The sequence below is a fragment of the Nannospalax galili genome, unplaced genomic scaffold, assembly GCF_000622305.1.
Source record: "Nannospalax galili isolate Female #2095 unplaced genomic scaffold, S.galili_v1.0 scaffold206, whole genome shotgun sequence".
NCBI lineage: Eukaryota > Metazoa > Chordata > Mammalia > Rodentia > Spalacidae > Nannospalax > Nannospalax galili.
Genome location: NW_008358101.1, coordinates 8,198,606 through 8,215,032, shown reverse-complemented (window position 1 = coordinate 8,215,032; position 16,427 = coordinate 8,198,606). Strand labels below are relative to the sequence as shown.

The 16,427-nt window shown below is 34.1% G+C and overlaps 1 protein-coding gene across 48 annotated transcripts in view; it reads right to left on the bottom strand.

Annotated features, from left to right (window-relative positions):
- The window catches only part of Rims1 (regulating synaptic membrane exocytosis 1), a 486,359-nt gene that overhangs the window by 116,375 nt on the left and 353,557 nt on the right, over nt 1-16,427 (bottom strand). For 17 of the 48 annotated variants that reach the window (XM_008856314.3, XM_029557777.1, XM_017795156.2 and 14 more), the window contains 3 exons: nt 9,915-9,986; nt 4,007-4,189; nt 2,884-2,996 (listed from right to left, as the gene is read on the bottom strand). In XM_008856314.3, the coding sequence (XP_008854536.1) occupies nt 2,884-2,996; nt 4,007-4,189; nt 9,915-9,986 (368 nt within the window). The remainder of the gene's footprint in view (nt 1-2,883; nt 2,997-4,006; nt 4,190-9,914; nt 9,987-16,427) is intronic. The other 31 variants (XM_008856301.3, XM_008856316.3, XM_008856317.3 and 28 more) reach the window with 2 other exon arrangements.

Sequence of the window (16,427 nt, the reverse complement as noted above, 5' to 3'; positions counted from 1 at the left end):
CCCAAGTGCTGGGATTAAAGGCATGAGCCACCATGCCTGGCCCTGATTTGAGTTTTAAAAATACATATTTTTATACAGTCAGCTATTGTTGCCTTTATCCTCATTCTATGTAAGAACAGCACTAAACTGCATACGATATTGAAATACAATCAAAGAAATTTCATGCATGGCTCTGCTTTCAATCTTTAGAGTAATCTAAATTATTTATGATATTTTTATTTGTTTTTATCTGAAATATGGACTATAATCACCCTTTCTGTCTTTCCTGCCTATTTTTACATAATCAGACTTGATGTAATAAATAGGCTAAAATTTGAAACTGTTAAAGGAAACTTAGAAGCACCTTTTCAAATATTAAATAAGTGTATATTTTGAAATGATGTTAGTCTTTAAAAATGGAAATTTGGCTTTTATTGTATATAATGTGCAGTAAATCTAATGTGCAAAAATCAAAAAACAATGTATCAAGTCACATAATCAAACTGTCTTGTTATGCAACCTTGAAACAATAATGTACATAACTATATAATAAAGCTGTACAAATGAAATTATTTTATGATTCTGTCAACAAACTGTATCACTTTCTAGGAAACTAAACCATTTGAAACACATGTTCTTACCAATCAGTGGTTTATCAATTGATTTATATTTTTAACAAAATAGTAAGCCAAACGTTATAAAACATTAGATAACCAGATGGAAGTCAAGTAAAGCAAGAGCTTAAACCATCACAAACTATATTCAATATTAATTTCCATAGGATATGGAATTAGAGTTTAACAAACACTATCAGAAGGAAAATTAATGACATAATTCTATCGCCTTAAGAAGAGTGAAATTCATGTTAAATAAAATATATTAAATGTTGTCTAGCTCATAGTTTATTATGTCCGAGAATACTGTAAGACAAACATATCTGTTATGTGAACTGTTGTATATGACACAGATTCATAACAAGATGATGGCAGCAGAATTTTCATTTACCCAAAGTCCCAAAGTACATATTAACATCACAAAGTACACCACCAAATACCTAGATCTTGTTGTAACTGATGACTGTTACATCTTTAAAAAAATTTCTATGTATTTTTTAAGAACATAGAGTTTCAGGAACATTCAGTGTCTGAAAGATTTAGCTAATGTATTTATAATAATAAATATCAAAGTAACTCCAACAGTGTCATTCCCATTCAGTCCCTTCTTCCCACCTCAATTCAACCTTTACAGATTGATGATTTCTCTGAAAGACAACTGTGAATATAAGTATTATAAGCATAATATTGACATTAACAATGGAACATGAATTAAAAAAATAAGTATACAGTGAATTGATTTTGCAAAAGCACCATTAACTGTAATCTTAGATGTGGTGTGTACCTTCATATGCAATGGAACATTGTACTTGCAACTGGAGGAAATGCAAAGAATTTAAGAAGCTCATAACTTGCTGAGTATCTGTGACCAGTGACACTGAGTTTGCAGCAAAACATCAAATTCTATAGTTTGTTCAGTTGTGCAACAAGAGTTCATATACGGATAACCTAAACACCAGCATTCATTTATAAAATAAATATATATACAACTTTCAAAATGGTTATTTCTAAAGATAGTTTAAATAGCATTAATTTGTAGAAATCCTCTCAAAATGTTCCCAGAGAAAGAAAGCTTATTAGAAATGTGGATTCTATCAACATTACCTGAGAATTTAGAAAAGAATTTTACAAAGATTGCATTTTTCCTGATAGACTAAATGGATACACGTATCATATCCCTGAACACTAAAGCATGTTATACCAAAAGGAAATGTGATTTAAAAACCCAAATCAAGCTTTTATAGCACCTTTTACAGTAATGAATTAGCATGTCACCATCACTTTTTAATACTCATATTTCTATTATCAACTCGTTTGCCTAGTAAAATAGGTAATTTCAATCTTTGAACCAATGCATTTATTTCCTTATATTAACATTTCATTTCAGAGGTATATTCAATAAAGCACATCAACCGAGTGAGGAAAAGATACCCAGTATCCTCAACATGGGAGGAATGCAAGTTTTACAGCAGGAAAAACAACACTGTTAAAATAAGTATTCAGAATGTTAACCTTCAAAGTATGTCATGAGGATGAAGATTTCGAATGCATGTTTGAAGGTGTCCATTTTACTTTCACTACAATCCTTAATCAGAAAAAATTACAGCAATTCAACACATCAGTAATAAATGTGTTAGGATATATTGATAAATCATTTACCAATAAGAAATGGTTCATATGAAAATACTATTTTAGCCCAATATTTTAAACAGTTAGTTCAGATAGTTTAATCTTGGTTTCTGCTATCAAATCACACCCATACAAACACACACAAGTATATACACACGTTCTCATTCTCTCAGGAAAATAAAACAAAGTAAGGGAAATATAAACAACATGCCTTGTTCAAAATGACAAGTAGGTTTTCTGAGTAATTTTGCCATCATCAAAATTATATAATATTCAAGATATTGTCAATGAAGCTAAAATTAAAAAGACATCAAATATGTTTTAAATAAGTTTTTTAAATAAGGTAAAGTGTTTTTCCATAAATAAAATCCAGAGAGTACTGAATTTTTTTAAATTGATGTAGTCTACATTTATGACTTTGTAAAACTGTTCAGTACTACCCAGTCTGTTTGAATTAACTCATTCACTCAATCAATAATCACTGAATATGTGCCATGGACCACTACAAACGGGTGCTGGGCATAAGATTATAAGACCATTAGATTCTTAGAATTCAGAAAACTACATTTAATATAAACAGTATTCATTTACTTAACAGAAGTATAAAAGGAGAAATTTCAAATCCAAGGTGTTTGGACAAAGATGGCTCTTTATTGGATACCTTGTTCTATAGAGCCGCTCCGTACTGGCACCTGTGGGAGCTGTCTTCCCCTGCGACTGCTGAAGGATGTGTCTGCTGGAGGAGACTGGGTTGGGCTTCCTTGTCGGTGCATTCTGCAGGCAAACAGCAAAGGGAGGATGAAATTCTAACACAGCCTGATAAAGTCTTTTACTTTTCCCGTTCCTATTAAAACAGGAATAACACACTAATTGGGACATTGGTAGCAAAACTGAATACGTTGAATGACAAAAAAATACTCTTAGGAGGCTGGAAAGAGGCAGGTCAGGGTCTGCCATAGCCATTCTGCATGCGTTCTTGAATTATGCAGAACGTGGCTCACTTTTCACTAGCTTTCTATGAGGCCGTGTTTTTAGTCATTTATTTGTGGTCATACTGTGATAAAACTAACCACAGTATCTGGATCTCAAAAATTAGTTATGAAGGCCTGTTGCCAAACTGCTATGAACAAACTGTATACAGAATTATTTGTAACTAGTAAGAATGAATTGTTGTCCCAGAGACTTTCAATAGGTACCTATCTCTTGTACCTTATTTTTAAATGGAAAAAATACCTCAAAGGTATTGTAAACAACCCTGACACATGCTATGCAATATACTAATGTAAGGATTGAAATTACAGATAGAATGTAAGAAGCATGCAGCTACTTTGCTCCTGCCCAGATTAAGCTGGCTTCCATCTGCCGGCATGCAAATATTTTGTAACTGAAGAAATTTTAAACGTCCTAACATTTTATGAACACATGTAAAAGGTTATTTTCAAAATTCTCTTCTATTTTATAAACAATACTGCCATCACCAATGTAACTGATCATAAAGAATTTCACATAATAAATTATATATGAATATGCCACAAACAGATGAAAGGACAAACACAGCCAAATTTAATTTTCAATGGCAGCTAACTGGCAGGAACTATAGGATACCACCAGCACAGTGAAGATGCAGGCAATAGAGGATGTGGGAGAGGTTTAAGTGCCACAAAGAAAAGATTAAAAACTATGGTGTCATAATGAGTGAAAGCTTCAAGTGCTCAGGAAGGAACAACACCACACCAACACCCAGCGGCAGGACATGAATGCTGGGCTGGACACTGAATAGCAACCTTGTCAGAAGCGGAGAAGGTGGCGCCGACCCTCCAGGGGCAAGGTGGTGCATAGAACACAGGGTTCTGATACTAGAATGCTCGCTCGACCGTGAGCGAGCGGGATGTTTTCCCCTAATGACTGGTTGATCAGTCGCTCTTGGGATTGCGTATCCCCTTCTAGAAAGGCATGGTGAGAGAACCCTAAAACATTAGGGCCAAAAAAGATCTTCAGTCAGCAGGTTCACATTAACTTTATACCAACACATTTGTCCAAGGAAAATCAGGATACTCTTATAAGGCAGTGAGTTTTTAAAGAACCAGAAGAAAATTCATCACACAGTTACTGAAATGGAACAGTAGCCAAACTGACAAGTTCCTGTCATCAATGTTAATGTCTCAGTTTTAGAGGGCTAATCTATTAGTCTGTCTTAATAGTATTAACCGCTTACAAATTCTCCAAGGTCCAAGACTACAGTTCATTGTTGGTTACTGAGCTCTATGTCCAGTGCCTGAAATATTGCTGGCACAAAAAATCAATTTGTTGACTGAATGAGTGTAATTACCAGGATGAAAACTAGGATATTTCAGGTCTTTGTCTTCTATAAGTACGTGATCTAGAAATCTGTATATTTTTACAATGCCCTTAGCTCTACTGTGCAACAAGAAAGTCTATGGCAAATAGAAGGCAAAAAAAGAATGCCTCTTGAGCTTAATCTAAGTAGAGTAAAAAAAATATATCAGTTATATAATACCTTATTAATTTATACAACTGCTTAAGCACAAGTAGTTAATAAATGGGTAAAACATGTGCTGGTAGATTGGGCAGTTTTTAAAAAGCTCTTTGTCAATACAATGGAAGTTGTCCTCATAAGGAATTCAAAATTACTATGAAGAAATTTTCTGAATTAATTATTAAGTATTAAAATTGATACATATATACATATAAATAAAATGGATGAACGTTTTGCCATTTTCATCATTTTAGTATTATTTTAAATAAAATGCATGATTGAAATATGTATTATGTATGACCTTGACAGACGGAGTGTAATAACATCTTATCCTCTTAAACAACAGTGGAACATTTACTTATTATATGTCTTCAAGTGCAAGAAGAATCCATACTGAATACAAAAACATTTATGAGTGTTTTCTAGTCAGTTTTTACTTTACTTGATTTTATTTCCATTTAGTAAAATAATTTTCACCACTAGACTGATTTTTGCTTCACATTGTGTCTTCCATTTCAGAACAACATAGAAGGAAAATGTCAGTTGGAAAAAAAAAAATGAGAGATCACAGCTTACATCTTTAACAAAGGTGAACTGTATTCTCTTGAGCTGTAAATTAAGGCTTTATCAGACCCCAATTCATGTCCTAAAGCTTCAACTCTCATTTCCATTTGCAACTTCAAATAAAAAGAAACTACCACATTCCACCTATTCGAAAAGCTCACTCATTCTGAGTTGAGTTGACTTTCACACTAACTTAAGTGTGCAAACTAATTGAAATGGGAAAAATTTATATACCCACGTATTTTCTAACAAAAGATGGTGTTTCATTTATTACTCTCTACAAGCCATTAGTCTGAGAATGAGTCTGTTCAATATACACGTTCTGGATGTGTTTTGAAAGTGAAATTGTAGAGTTTTCACACTAGTAATGAAGCAACTCTCAAACAGTACAGTTTCACTGTAATCTCGCTTCATTCCTTAATGAAATTTATAAGCACCTAAAAACAACTTAAATGTGACCACAGACATAATTTAAATAGAATTTATGCCTTACCCAACTAAATGGCAAAGATTATTACAATCAACTCCAGGAGCAAATAAATGGATACTATGTAGTTTTCAGAAAATGCAATTTAGGTGTCTATGTTTGAGCCACAGGGAGGCTAGGGGAGCTCGAAAAGAACCCAGTGTTTGAAGTGAAATATTTTGCACAGGATGTACTTTTTCCTTTACACAAAGAAACTGTCCACCTGTTCCAATAAAGAAAGAGTTCTTGCTACTAATCAGTCTATAATGACCATGATAGTGTAGAACAGTGGAGGTGGAAAGTCACTCTGCTTGAGCAAGAGAGAGAGGGATGTGGCAACAACCCTGAATTACAGGAGAGTGAAAATAAAGAACTTTAAAAGAAATGACCAAAGTGTCACAAAGGAGAGATAATGGAATCAAATATGGTTTGTTTTTGGCAAATGGAAAGGAGAATTGACAAGAAATCACAAGTTACGGCACTATGAAGTTGAAAGACTCAAGGCTGTTGAACATTGGTTGTTTTTAACGAAATGGAATGGGCTAAAAGGGCAAAGATATAAAAAGAATGAGAGCTAGAACAATCATGTTAGAGAATGGCACCAAGAATGGATGGTAAATACATGAAATAACATCTAAGAAATGTTCTTCACTGACAGTTAGTATGAGGCCATCTATACAAGCTAGGCTCTGAACTGATGTATGTGCATATACATGAGTGCATATGTCTATGTAAATACACATATATTTGTGATTTTTTGGTACTATACATCCTTACAAATATAATTAATACTATTTTATAAAATGGGAAGCAGAGATCATCCAATGACTTGCAAAAAGGCAATGAGATAAATGTTCTAGAGACAGGATCCATAGTCCAACAAGTCTGTCAGAGTCCGAGCGTTTTCTTTCCTGATAGGTGACATGGGATGTGATCTTTTTAATTTTATGCTAAGTACTTGAACTCAGCGCTTTAGACATGAAAGGGAGGCTGTCTCTCTCTCTCTTTCTTCTTCTTCTTCTTCTCCTCTCCTCCCTCCCTCCCTCCCCTCCTCCCTTCCTCCCCCCCTCCCTCCCTCCCTCTCCCTCTCTGTGATAATCAGTGGGACAGGATTTATTTCTATGTTATCAGATGAAATTGCAATAAAATATAAGTATGTATACAAATACTGAATTGTCTTACAGGACTTAAAAGAAAATCATGTTCTGTGAGTTTCTAAGATGAAAATGTGTGTAAAGTGGCATACAATGAGGATTCGTTTGGCCATGGCTGTGCTTACACATGGATATTCTGGCCCACCGTCTCTGAGTGTGTATCTAAATACTTACCAGTGGTTTAGTCCCTGCCTAAATTTTTTCACCCAGGACTACTGTTTTAAGTTGGTGCTAAATGTATTTCATATCAAAACTTTAGATCTTTGTCTAGATATTTCTATTGCTAATGGATTTGCAGAAAATTGTCTCGACTGAAGCTTAAAAACAGGGATCTGGAGTTTTTAAAGTTACTTGTTTAAAAAAGAAGAAAAAGAAGTGGGGGGGGCATACAGAGTATTTGTCTCCTTACAGCTTACAGACCTGCAGTTCTTTCCTCTTGTAACAACCCATCAGAAAGTGCACTTTTAGGCAGTTCTTAAAAGTCGTATAAGCAAAGCATCCAGCAGTGTATAGGTTTCACAAAAAAACAAAAGTCAATGTAGTAAAATGCAGAAATTATGCGAGCTTCTCTCACACCTTGACTCAAATGAAGGTGAAAAGCTAGATTCTCTCTTATTGGAGAACTTAAGAGGATATGCAGCAATGCTTAAAGTGGTTACACATAGAAGACAGAAATCAGTTTCGTTTGTCTTTTAGTAGTAGCAGGTCATCGAATACTTTAAAAATATTTTCTTGCAAGGCTATTCCCCAGGATTCCAAATTTGGTGTACACAAACTTAAAGTAATTTTAAAGAAAAATTTTCCTGAATTCAATGTATAGCTGAGAAATATGACTTGCATTTGGAAGTTGTTAACTCCCAATATTAAGAATCAGTGTTCAATCTGGGTACTGCCAAGGGTAGTGCCAACTAGCTATTCCATGACCTTGGGTTTGATTTCAGAGTTAACAAAGAAAAAAGTCAAAGAACATGAAAGGAAAGAAAGAGGAAAATAAAAAAGAAGCATTAGAACGAATGTGCAAAGCATTCACACTGTGACCTCAATTCACCTTGGCTTAGATGTCACCTCAGAGATTCTGCAGAAACAAGAGTTAATGCAACCTAGAACTTACAGGCCAATTCCTGTGTAAGCAGGTAGTCAACAGTTCTCTTAAAAATTAGGCATAAAATTTAGACTCCCACAAAAATCAATAAGCGCTTTCATTATAAACAAACAGAAACACACACATGAAAGCCTAGCGTTTTCTATTTAGCTGAAGTGAGAATGAAGGATGTGAAGGTGGAAACCCAACTGATATTAGTTCTTGACTACCTCCTACCTATCTGGTAGACCGTCATGCTTCACCTTCTTTCTCACAGTCCAATTTCTTTTCTAGTCACATTTTTTGGGGGTCTCCCTAGATCCTTATTCCATTGTACAGTACGTTCCATAAATTGCCTCTCTGTGGCCTGTTAGATAGGAATAAACTTCATCTCTCTTTATTTCTTTTAGAATTACATTTGTGTGTGTGTGTGTGTGTGTGTGTGTGTGTGTGTGTGTGTAAATATATGTGCAGGTCAAAGGACAAGTTAACAAAAGCTGATTCTCCTTTTCCACCACTGGGTTTCAGGAACTGAATTCATGGGACTTGCTGGCAATCATCTTACCTGCCCTGTGTAGGCCCTCATCATCATTTTAACAAATCTTTTACTATTTCTCTTTTCTCAATTTTCAGAATTCAACTTGGTAATATCTTCTTAAAATGGACTTTATTTTTGTTTCTCTGTATTTTATTCATTAAACTAGAACTCAGTGTGGCACATATTTATGAACTGAATCAAACACTAAGCTTCCAGGCTTAGTTGTGCCCTAGCCTACAGCAGTAGTTTCTTGGGTAGCTTCATCCACCCTTTGGCCCTTTGATGCACCTTCTAAATTGTTTCAAAGTTGCCTATAATTTTGAAACTCAAGATCAATTATCCACTTTCCCATGTTTACACAATAACAGTATTTCATAAATATATTGAGATTCTGTAGCATGGCATTAACATGCCAGAATCGCATCATTCATGTCATTCATGTAAACTAAGCCTGATGTCATTAACCTTCAGCCTTTTTTTTTTCTTTTCCCATTCTCTGATGTCTACTCTCCATTCCAGGAGTGGTACTCAAACTCAAAATAATATTTCAATTTTAGTTGTTTTCTCACATTTTTCCCTTTCATGAAACACTCCTCATTGCAATCTTGTTTTATCTATTGGTTTAGCTCAGAAAAATCTGTCTACTGAATACTTTCAAATTCCATCACCACTCTGCTCATTTCTCTCTTTTCACTTGGCCTGTGAGCACCTCTCACATTCAAACACACCCATTCATCTGTGTCCCCATCCATGCTCTCAAGGATCCTCAGATAAACAGAGAGGTATTCATCTATACACATTATTTGGACTTTGTTTCTGTCCCAATGTCAAAGGAAGCATCAGTCTGTTGAACCTAAACATACTCAATCACTTTGTGGAATTGGAAGAACTGCAAAACAACAGCAATTCCTTACAACTCTTACATTAACATCGAAAATTATTATCTGTTGTAAAACTCAAGAATCATAGATTATATCTTTGCAGAAAAAAAGATTTATAAGTGAAGATGTCAGATATCTAACACACTCAAGACATTTTCATATGCCCAGTTACATTCATTAGAAACATTTAATCGAACTCAGAAACAAAATAACAAAGTTTTAATATATGCATAAGAATGGGTATGTATTTAATCCCCCGAATCAGAACGATCATAGGAAAATATATGGGGTTTTTTATTTGTTTGTTTTAAAAACACTATTATTTAAGGGCTGCCTATATAGTGCCTTTGTCTTATTTCTTCAGCATATTTTTTTCACATAGCAGTTGATTTATTTCCATGAGAGTCTTCAAAAATCACTGTTTGTGAACTGAATGGAGTGTTATGGCAGAGCCAGGGCATCCTGTGTCTATGTAAAACAAGACAGCAGCACAGCACGACAGCAAGCCTACCTGTCTGCATCAGAGGCAGTGCCTTTCCTAGTCTGTTTTTGGATGCTAGATCTTTCAGACTTTCTGGAGTGCCTGTGGAATGAAATGTTAAAGAAATACAAAATATATGATGAATAAAAGCTACATTCACAGCATACAATGATGAAAAACAACAGACATGAAAAATGACAACTAGTTCACCTAAATGGTTTTATCAGCACTTTCAGAATTAAAAAATCAAATCAAATCAAATCAAATCAAATCAAATCAAATCAAATCAAATCAGAATGGGTGCAGGGCGGCAGACAAAAGTTGCTGACAAGAGAGAGGAGAAGCTGTTATTTTACTAGCCTAATATATCTACAGTAATCATCTCCCATTGGCCCCTGCTGAGCAACTTTGCTTCCACCAATGAGTTTTTTAAAAATCAGCGATGAAGTGACCTGTGATAAATGCTACCATGGTAGCATTTATTTAGGTGCTGAAAGACCACAGAGAAGTGAAGCAGCTATTTTTTTTAAGTTGAAATTTTGTGCTCTAAAGGAATTTTGTTTGTTTTGAACCACAAACTATGAAGAGGAGAAAAACGACAGATGTTGACATGTGATATGAAAACATTTAAATCAATCATTCGGACTGCTTTTCAAGTTATCATAAAGAGGGCTTTGTAAATGTGGAGCAATTAAAACACTAATCACGCATGCTCAAACAAAAAATAAAGCCTCAAATTTTCCTTTCAAAATGTACTTATACACTTAACACCTGGAAATTAATGCATTTCCTCCTAAAAACCAAGTACATAGAGAAACAGAGACACTCCCTCCTCAACGCACTACTTACATATACCTATAGCCTAAATGCCTGAGTTATGTGTACATATATAATATACATTTGTATAGATAGAATATGTCACAGCCATATATGTAAGGCATATGAGCTGATTTTATAAACTACATATATACTTTAACTATTTTGAAATAAGCAAATATCTATCATCACATTGTTCCTGTCTATAAACTCTTATTTTAAAATATAATATCCATAAGAATAAGTATTTTTGTGTTATTATTGAATCATTAAAATGTATGCATTGTCCAATATGCCTTTCTTCAAACATCATAGAGGCAGAAATCTGTCATTATCACTTCAGGCATCTTAATTACACATACTGTAAATACGACACTCTTGGGTACTAGAAATGCACATCAAAGAACACGATCTACTTTCATGGGTGTAGACTTCATGGCTGCCCCCCCCCACTTCTCCCAGCCATGTTTACACTGTCTCACTCCTCCAATACAATTCAAACCACGTGTTCTTCATCCTCTTATTTTTCTGATATGGAGTTTCTGATATGAGAAAAAAGATGAAAGATAGGAGGAAGTCCTACCCTGCTTACTAGGTTAGTTTCCCTTACTAGTTTCAAAAGAGGTTACTGGATACTTGAAAAATAGTTCCATACCAGTCACGAAGAACGTAAAATTTTTCTTATTTCCATGACAAACCTTTAAAGGTATCATCTCTATTATCTCCATTGCACAGGTGACAAAATGTGCTTAGCACCACTCCAATGACTCAGAAAGGGGAAAAGAAAATGTAAGACCATTTGGCTCCTAAGCTGTTTATGGTATACCTTGTCCAGAAAGGAATGTAGGAGGTAAATTTTGGCACTGACCTGTAAGAACACCCTTACTCTAGAAGGGAAAAAGCAATGAATATTCCACGGTGTATGCATTGGAAAGCCAAGAGATGGATAACAAAAATAGTTAAAATGGGCAAAGAGGATGGAAAGTTGGGGCTAAGGGATGGATGGCACAAATTGCAACTATGTAGCGTAGTCAGGGAAAGAACATTGAGATGATGAAATTTTATAAAATCTTAAGTGTGTGTGTGTGTGTGTGTGTGTGTGTGTGTGTGTGTACACATCTTCCAAACATGTATCACATCATCACTAAGGAGATGTGGGTAACCCGTAAGTCAGGTGTGTACTTGGTTAGCTCATGGGTCAGAAAAGCAGCCAGCACAACATGATTTGAAACTGAAAAGATGGGAAAAGTTTAAGGGGGATATAGAACATGGTAAGCCTTTGAACAGACTTTGTCACTGCACCAATAAAAGGTTCTAGGCATCTTTTAGAATTTGCCTGTTTATCTTTCTGTTCCTTGTAAAATTTATTAAGTTTTCTATACTGAGCTGAGATTGCACCTTCTCTGTGAAGTTTTCCAACTCTTCTTCCTCTTCTCATCTCCTAAAACTAAATGGTTTCACACAGACGATTGCTTACGATGCTGTCAATGGTGCCAACAATGCTAACCACATCTAATATCAGTGAAGGCCTACTTCAATGCTCACCTGACCTTTCTGCTTACATCATGTTACTTAATATGACCAATTCAAAAAGGAGGGAACGTTCTTCTATCCTTTTTAAAAATATGAAGAGTGCAGCTTAGAAAGGTTAGCTTACTTGATATTAGGAGTCATTAATGTCAAGTCACAAGGTAAACAGAGAGTCTATGATCTCAGCAGCAGTAATTACATTTCATTTCTGGCATAAATTAACAAAAGCACAGTGACCCAAAGTATGGGTTATAGAGCCAGTTTGGATTTCATCTCAGCTCTGTTTCTGGTTAGCTGAGTGACTTTACTCAAGGTACTTGACTTCTCTGAACCTCATTTGCTTCTACCCATCAAAGTTGCAATTATAATACTATCACCCCAAAGGTTTGCTAATTCTAAATACTTTAGTGTTGCTCAGTATTTGGACTGTAGTATTTGTATTTCTGTATTATTGCAGAAATCTGGAATTTGTAATGGTTTCAGCATTCCAAACACCATAAAGTGGTAAATGCAACAAGTAAATTATTTTAAAGGAAAATAACATTTACTTGCTTCTGAATATACATAACTTGATAAAGGTTCATTAAAAGGTTCAGACATGTACCTTTTGTTTGATGATTTTAACCTTTCAATTAAAGAGACTGTTTTCCTCCTCAAAAGCCACTGTAATTTTCATTAAAAATTCTTCTAATGATACCTATAAGGTATATCATTATAATTCTTGTGGCCTCTTGAAAACAATTCTTAGAGTTAAAAATGATGCACACAAAAATAATAAAAAAAATAGCAGCAGGAACTGAGAAGAAATAAAATTTGTAATGTTTTTTCTTGATCCACAATCTATACAGAGATTGTACGATTTAAGCACAATTATCTTTTCGAATACATAGAGGCTTGAGGCATACACAATAGAAAGGTTAGAATAACCTGTCTATATTCATGTACTATGTCATCAAAATTATGGATAGGGTAAGCACAAAACTGGTCACAGGGAATGAAATTACTTCATGTCTTTCATTAGTCTTCACAAAGTTCTTTTGTCAAGATCTTAGTCTACTGGGTTACTGCTAACATTAGCACTTAATACATAGTTCAACAATTGTGAGATAAGTATTTGTTGAATGCACTGTTTAAAAACTGCATCACATATGACAAAATTTCATGTTTAATGGCTAACGGGTTCTATTATCTATAGGTATCATACTTTATCTATCTGCTGGATGACACTAGGTTGTTTCCATTTTTGGTCATTGTCAACAGTGAATCACCATCATGGACCAGAATCTTGGGGGAATGGGAAAGTAAATCAAAAAGAACTAATGAATAGTTTGATAGTTTAAGAAGTGGGCTGTGTTATTGAACAGTACAGTGGATACAGACAGTAACACAAGGTACACTTCTAAAATATGGAAAAGGGTATTCAGAAAATCTTCACTATATAAATAGTGTTTGAGGGAAAAGACACATTAACTTTGATTTTCACACTGTGCAATGTATGCTTGTAGGCAAAATTACATGTATATGATACCAATATATACATACTATATTTATGCTTATCCTAGAAGAATTTGATAGTCAAAAATTACACTGAGAAAAATAGTAACTTTGGATATATGACGCAGTTTACATTAATTAAGAATAGTAATAAACCCGCATTGTTCCTAGGCTCTTAGCAAAACAGAAGATGCCATAAATAAGGCAAGACTTCCAGTGTATTACTGTTTTGTGCATAAGGAACTGCCAGTCATGTTAGGGGCTCAAATTATGTTTTATCATAATGGGGCAAGGCAACTCAGACTCAGTTTTAGAGGCCAATGGGTCATGAAAATTCAGCAAGTTAATCTACAAGTAGCTAAATTTACAAACGAGGAAACTGAATGTTAGAAAATTTCAAGCAACTTAGTCTATTTGCCCTATGACATCACCATGATGTCCTAATGTAATTCAGTTCTCTGGCATTAAAATATATGAATATATGCATACATATTTATTTTAAAACATTTTATTATTCATAATGTTTCTATGGTTCAAAAATAATATCAAAATTCCCTATTTTTCCTGTATTTCAGGCTTAATAGTTCTATGATTTGGGGTTTGTGATTACTCAAAAACACAAAATTCTACAACTACCATAGGTCAGGTGTGAAGTTACTTAAAAGTTATAAAGGTATCTTGAAATGTAAACAAGTAATTATCTTATTATTTATTTGAAGCAAATGAAGCGATTAGAAAACTAAGCTATCTCTAAATCTACTATTTTGAAATTCTGTTTACAATGTTATAGCTTATCATCAATATTTTTAAGTGTAATAAAAATAGGTAATAATTAAGATCTATTTCTTGGATACTTCCCTTTCTCACCAATAAGTATTTTTAATTCAAGACATTCGTTAAAGATCTTGGTAACTAAAGATTTTTCAAAAAATTTAAGAAACTATTAAATATAAAACTAAAATTTGGACTGGAGACATGGCTCAGCAATTAAGAGCACTTAAAGAAGACCAGGGTTTAGTACCCAGCAGTCACATATTAGCTAATAACTGTCCGTAACTCCAGTTCTGACCAAAGCCCTCTTCTGACCTCCAAGGGCATTATATGACACAGGTGCACCTACACACATGCAGACAATACAGTCATGCACATAAAGTATTATTTAAAAAAAACTAAAATGTTGAAATACTAAGACTATTTTATTAGAAATGTGACACTGTATACCATGTTCTGCTTTGGAAAAAGGATAACAGAAATCTACCATAGAGTGTTTTTGTTTATTTAGAACACTAATATTAAAAGAATGTATCTTGGTGTGCTCATGTTCAGCATTTTTATGGCTTTCCTTATCTTAATATGGAATTCATATTTCCACCATCTCATTTCCTCGTAAGTTTGGGAAAAAATAAACTCAAGTAAAATTATAACGGACAAAATACTAAAGACGGATGTATGCAACTAAGACCCATTTACTTTTTATATATCATTGATTTTCACGTATATGAATGTAAGTACTATACAGACTAAGTATTTTAGTATATGGTATTCCGATAATTCAAATAAAGAACAATTTATGACAGGCGCAGATGGCAAAGCAGGTGGAAAATAAAATAAATGAAAGCACATTTTACTAATATGGTCCTATACTAGCTTTACATACATATGGCATTTATGAGTAAAAAATGAAGGATTTTCTCATTCCATAAGAATATTCAGTGGAAACCACTTGTTTTGAATAAAAGTGACCACTTGATATGATAGGTCAGGTATTCTTGAAGATAATTATCTCCCACTAAATAAAAGGAATGGAGAGGTAAAAGAGGTGATCTAGCAGGAAAACTCGAGAATAAGCATTAAGCCCGGTTTGTGTGTGTGTGTGTGTGTGTGTGTGTGTGTGTGTGTGTGTGTGTGTGTGCTGTACATATTGGAGTAAATTCCTAGAAAATAGGGTGATTTAATTAAATCTTTTCAATAAATGAGTCACGCTCCACTAAGTGGCACCTAAATTCTATCAGGTATACTGAACAAAATCATCGCCAACATGGGAACTAGGAACATTGTAGATTAGATACAGCTCCAAGTGTGCTCAATATGAATATTGCACTTCGTTTAGTAAAGCATTATTGAAGCAATTTAAAGTTCAACTAGATAACTGCAATAGTAATTTACACTGCCTTAATTTAAAGGAATAATTAAGGAATGAGCATTAAACTCAGAGTTTGGGTATTTCAGGAGCATATCAAAATGCTTTTAGTCCCCATAAATTGCTACATGCAGCTTTTAGTTAATTTTAAGATGCAAGATTTCACAATATAAACTCACAGGTTTATAAAACTGATATTTTCTGTATTAAAGTAATGGTATTGAAAGCAAAATTTGTGTTTTAAAAATAAAAATCCATTGTAAAATACTTTATACATACAAAAGGTTTCATATATACATATATATGTATATATACACATACTAAAATACAGAAATTTGGTGGGAGGGTAAAAGAAGATGCAGATATGGGAGAGAATCTAAATATATTGTATGCTAAGCTCTGAAGCTATAGCTCATTTCTATTTTGTTTAATGTCAGCTCAAGGATATTCATTGTGGCTGTAAGTTGAGTAATGTTCTGTGATTAAATCATCATTCTGTTTCAGCATAAATTCAAAGGTTTATCTTCTAAAGGGAAATTCTAAGTTCTTTCCTGGCCAGCATT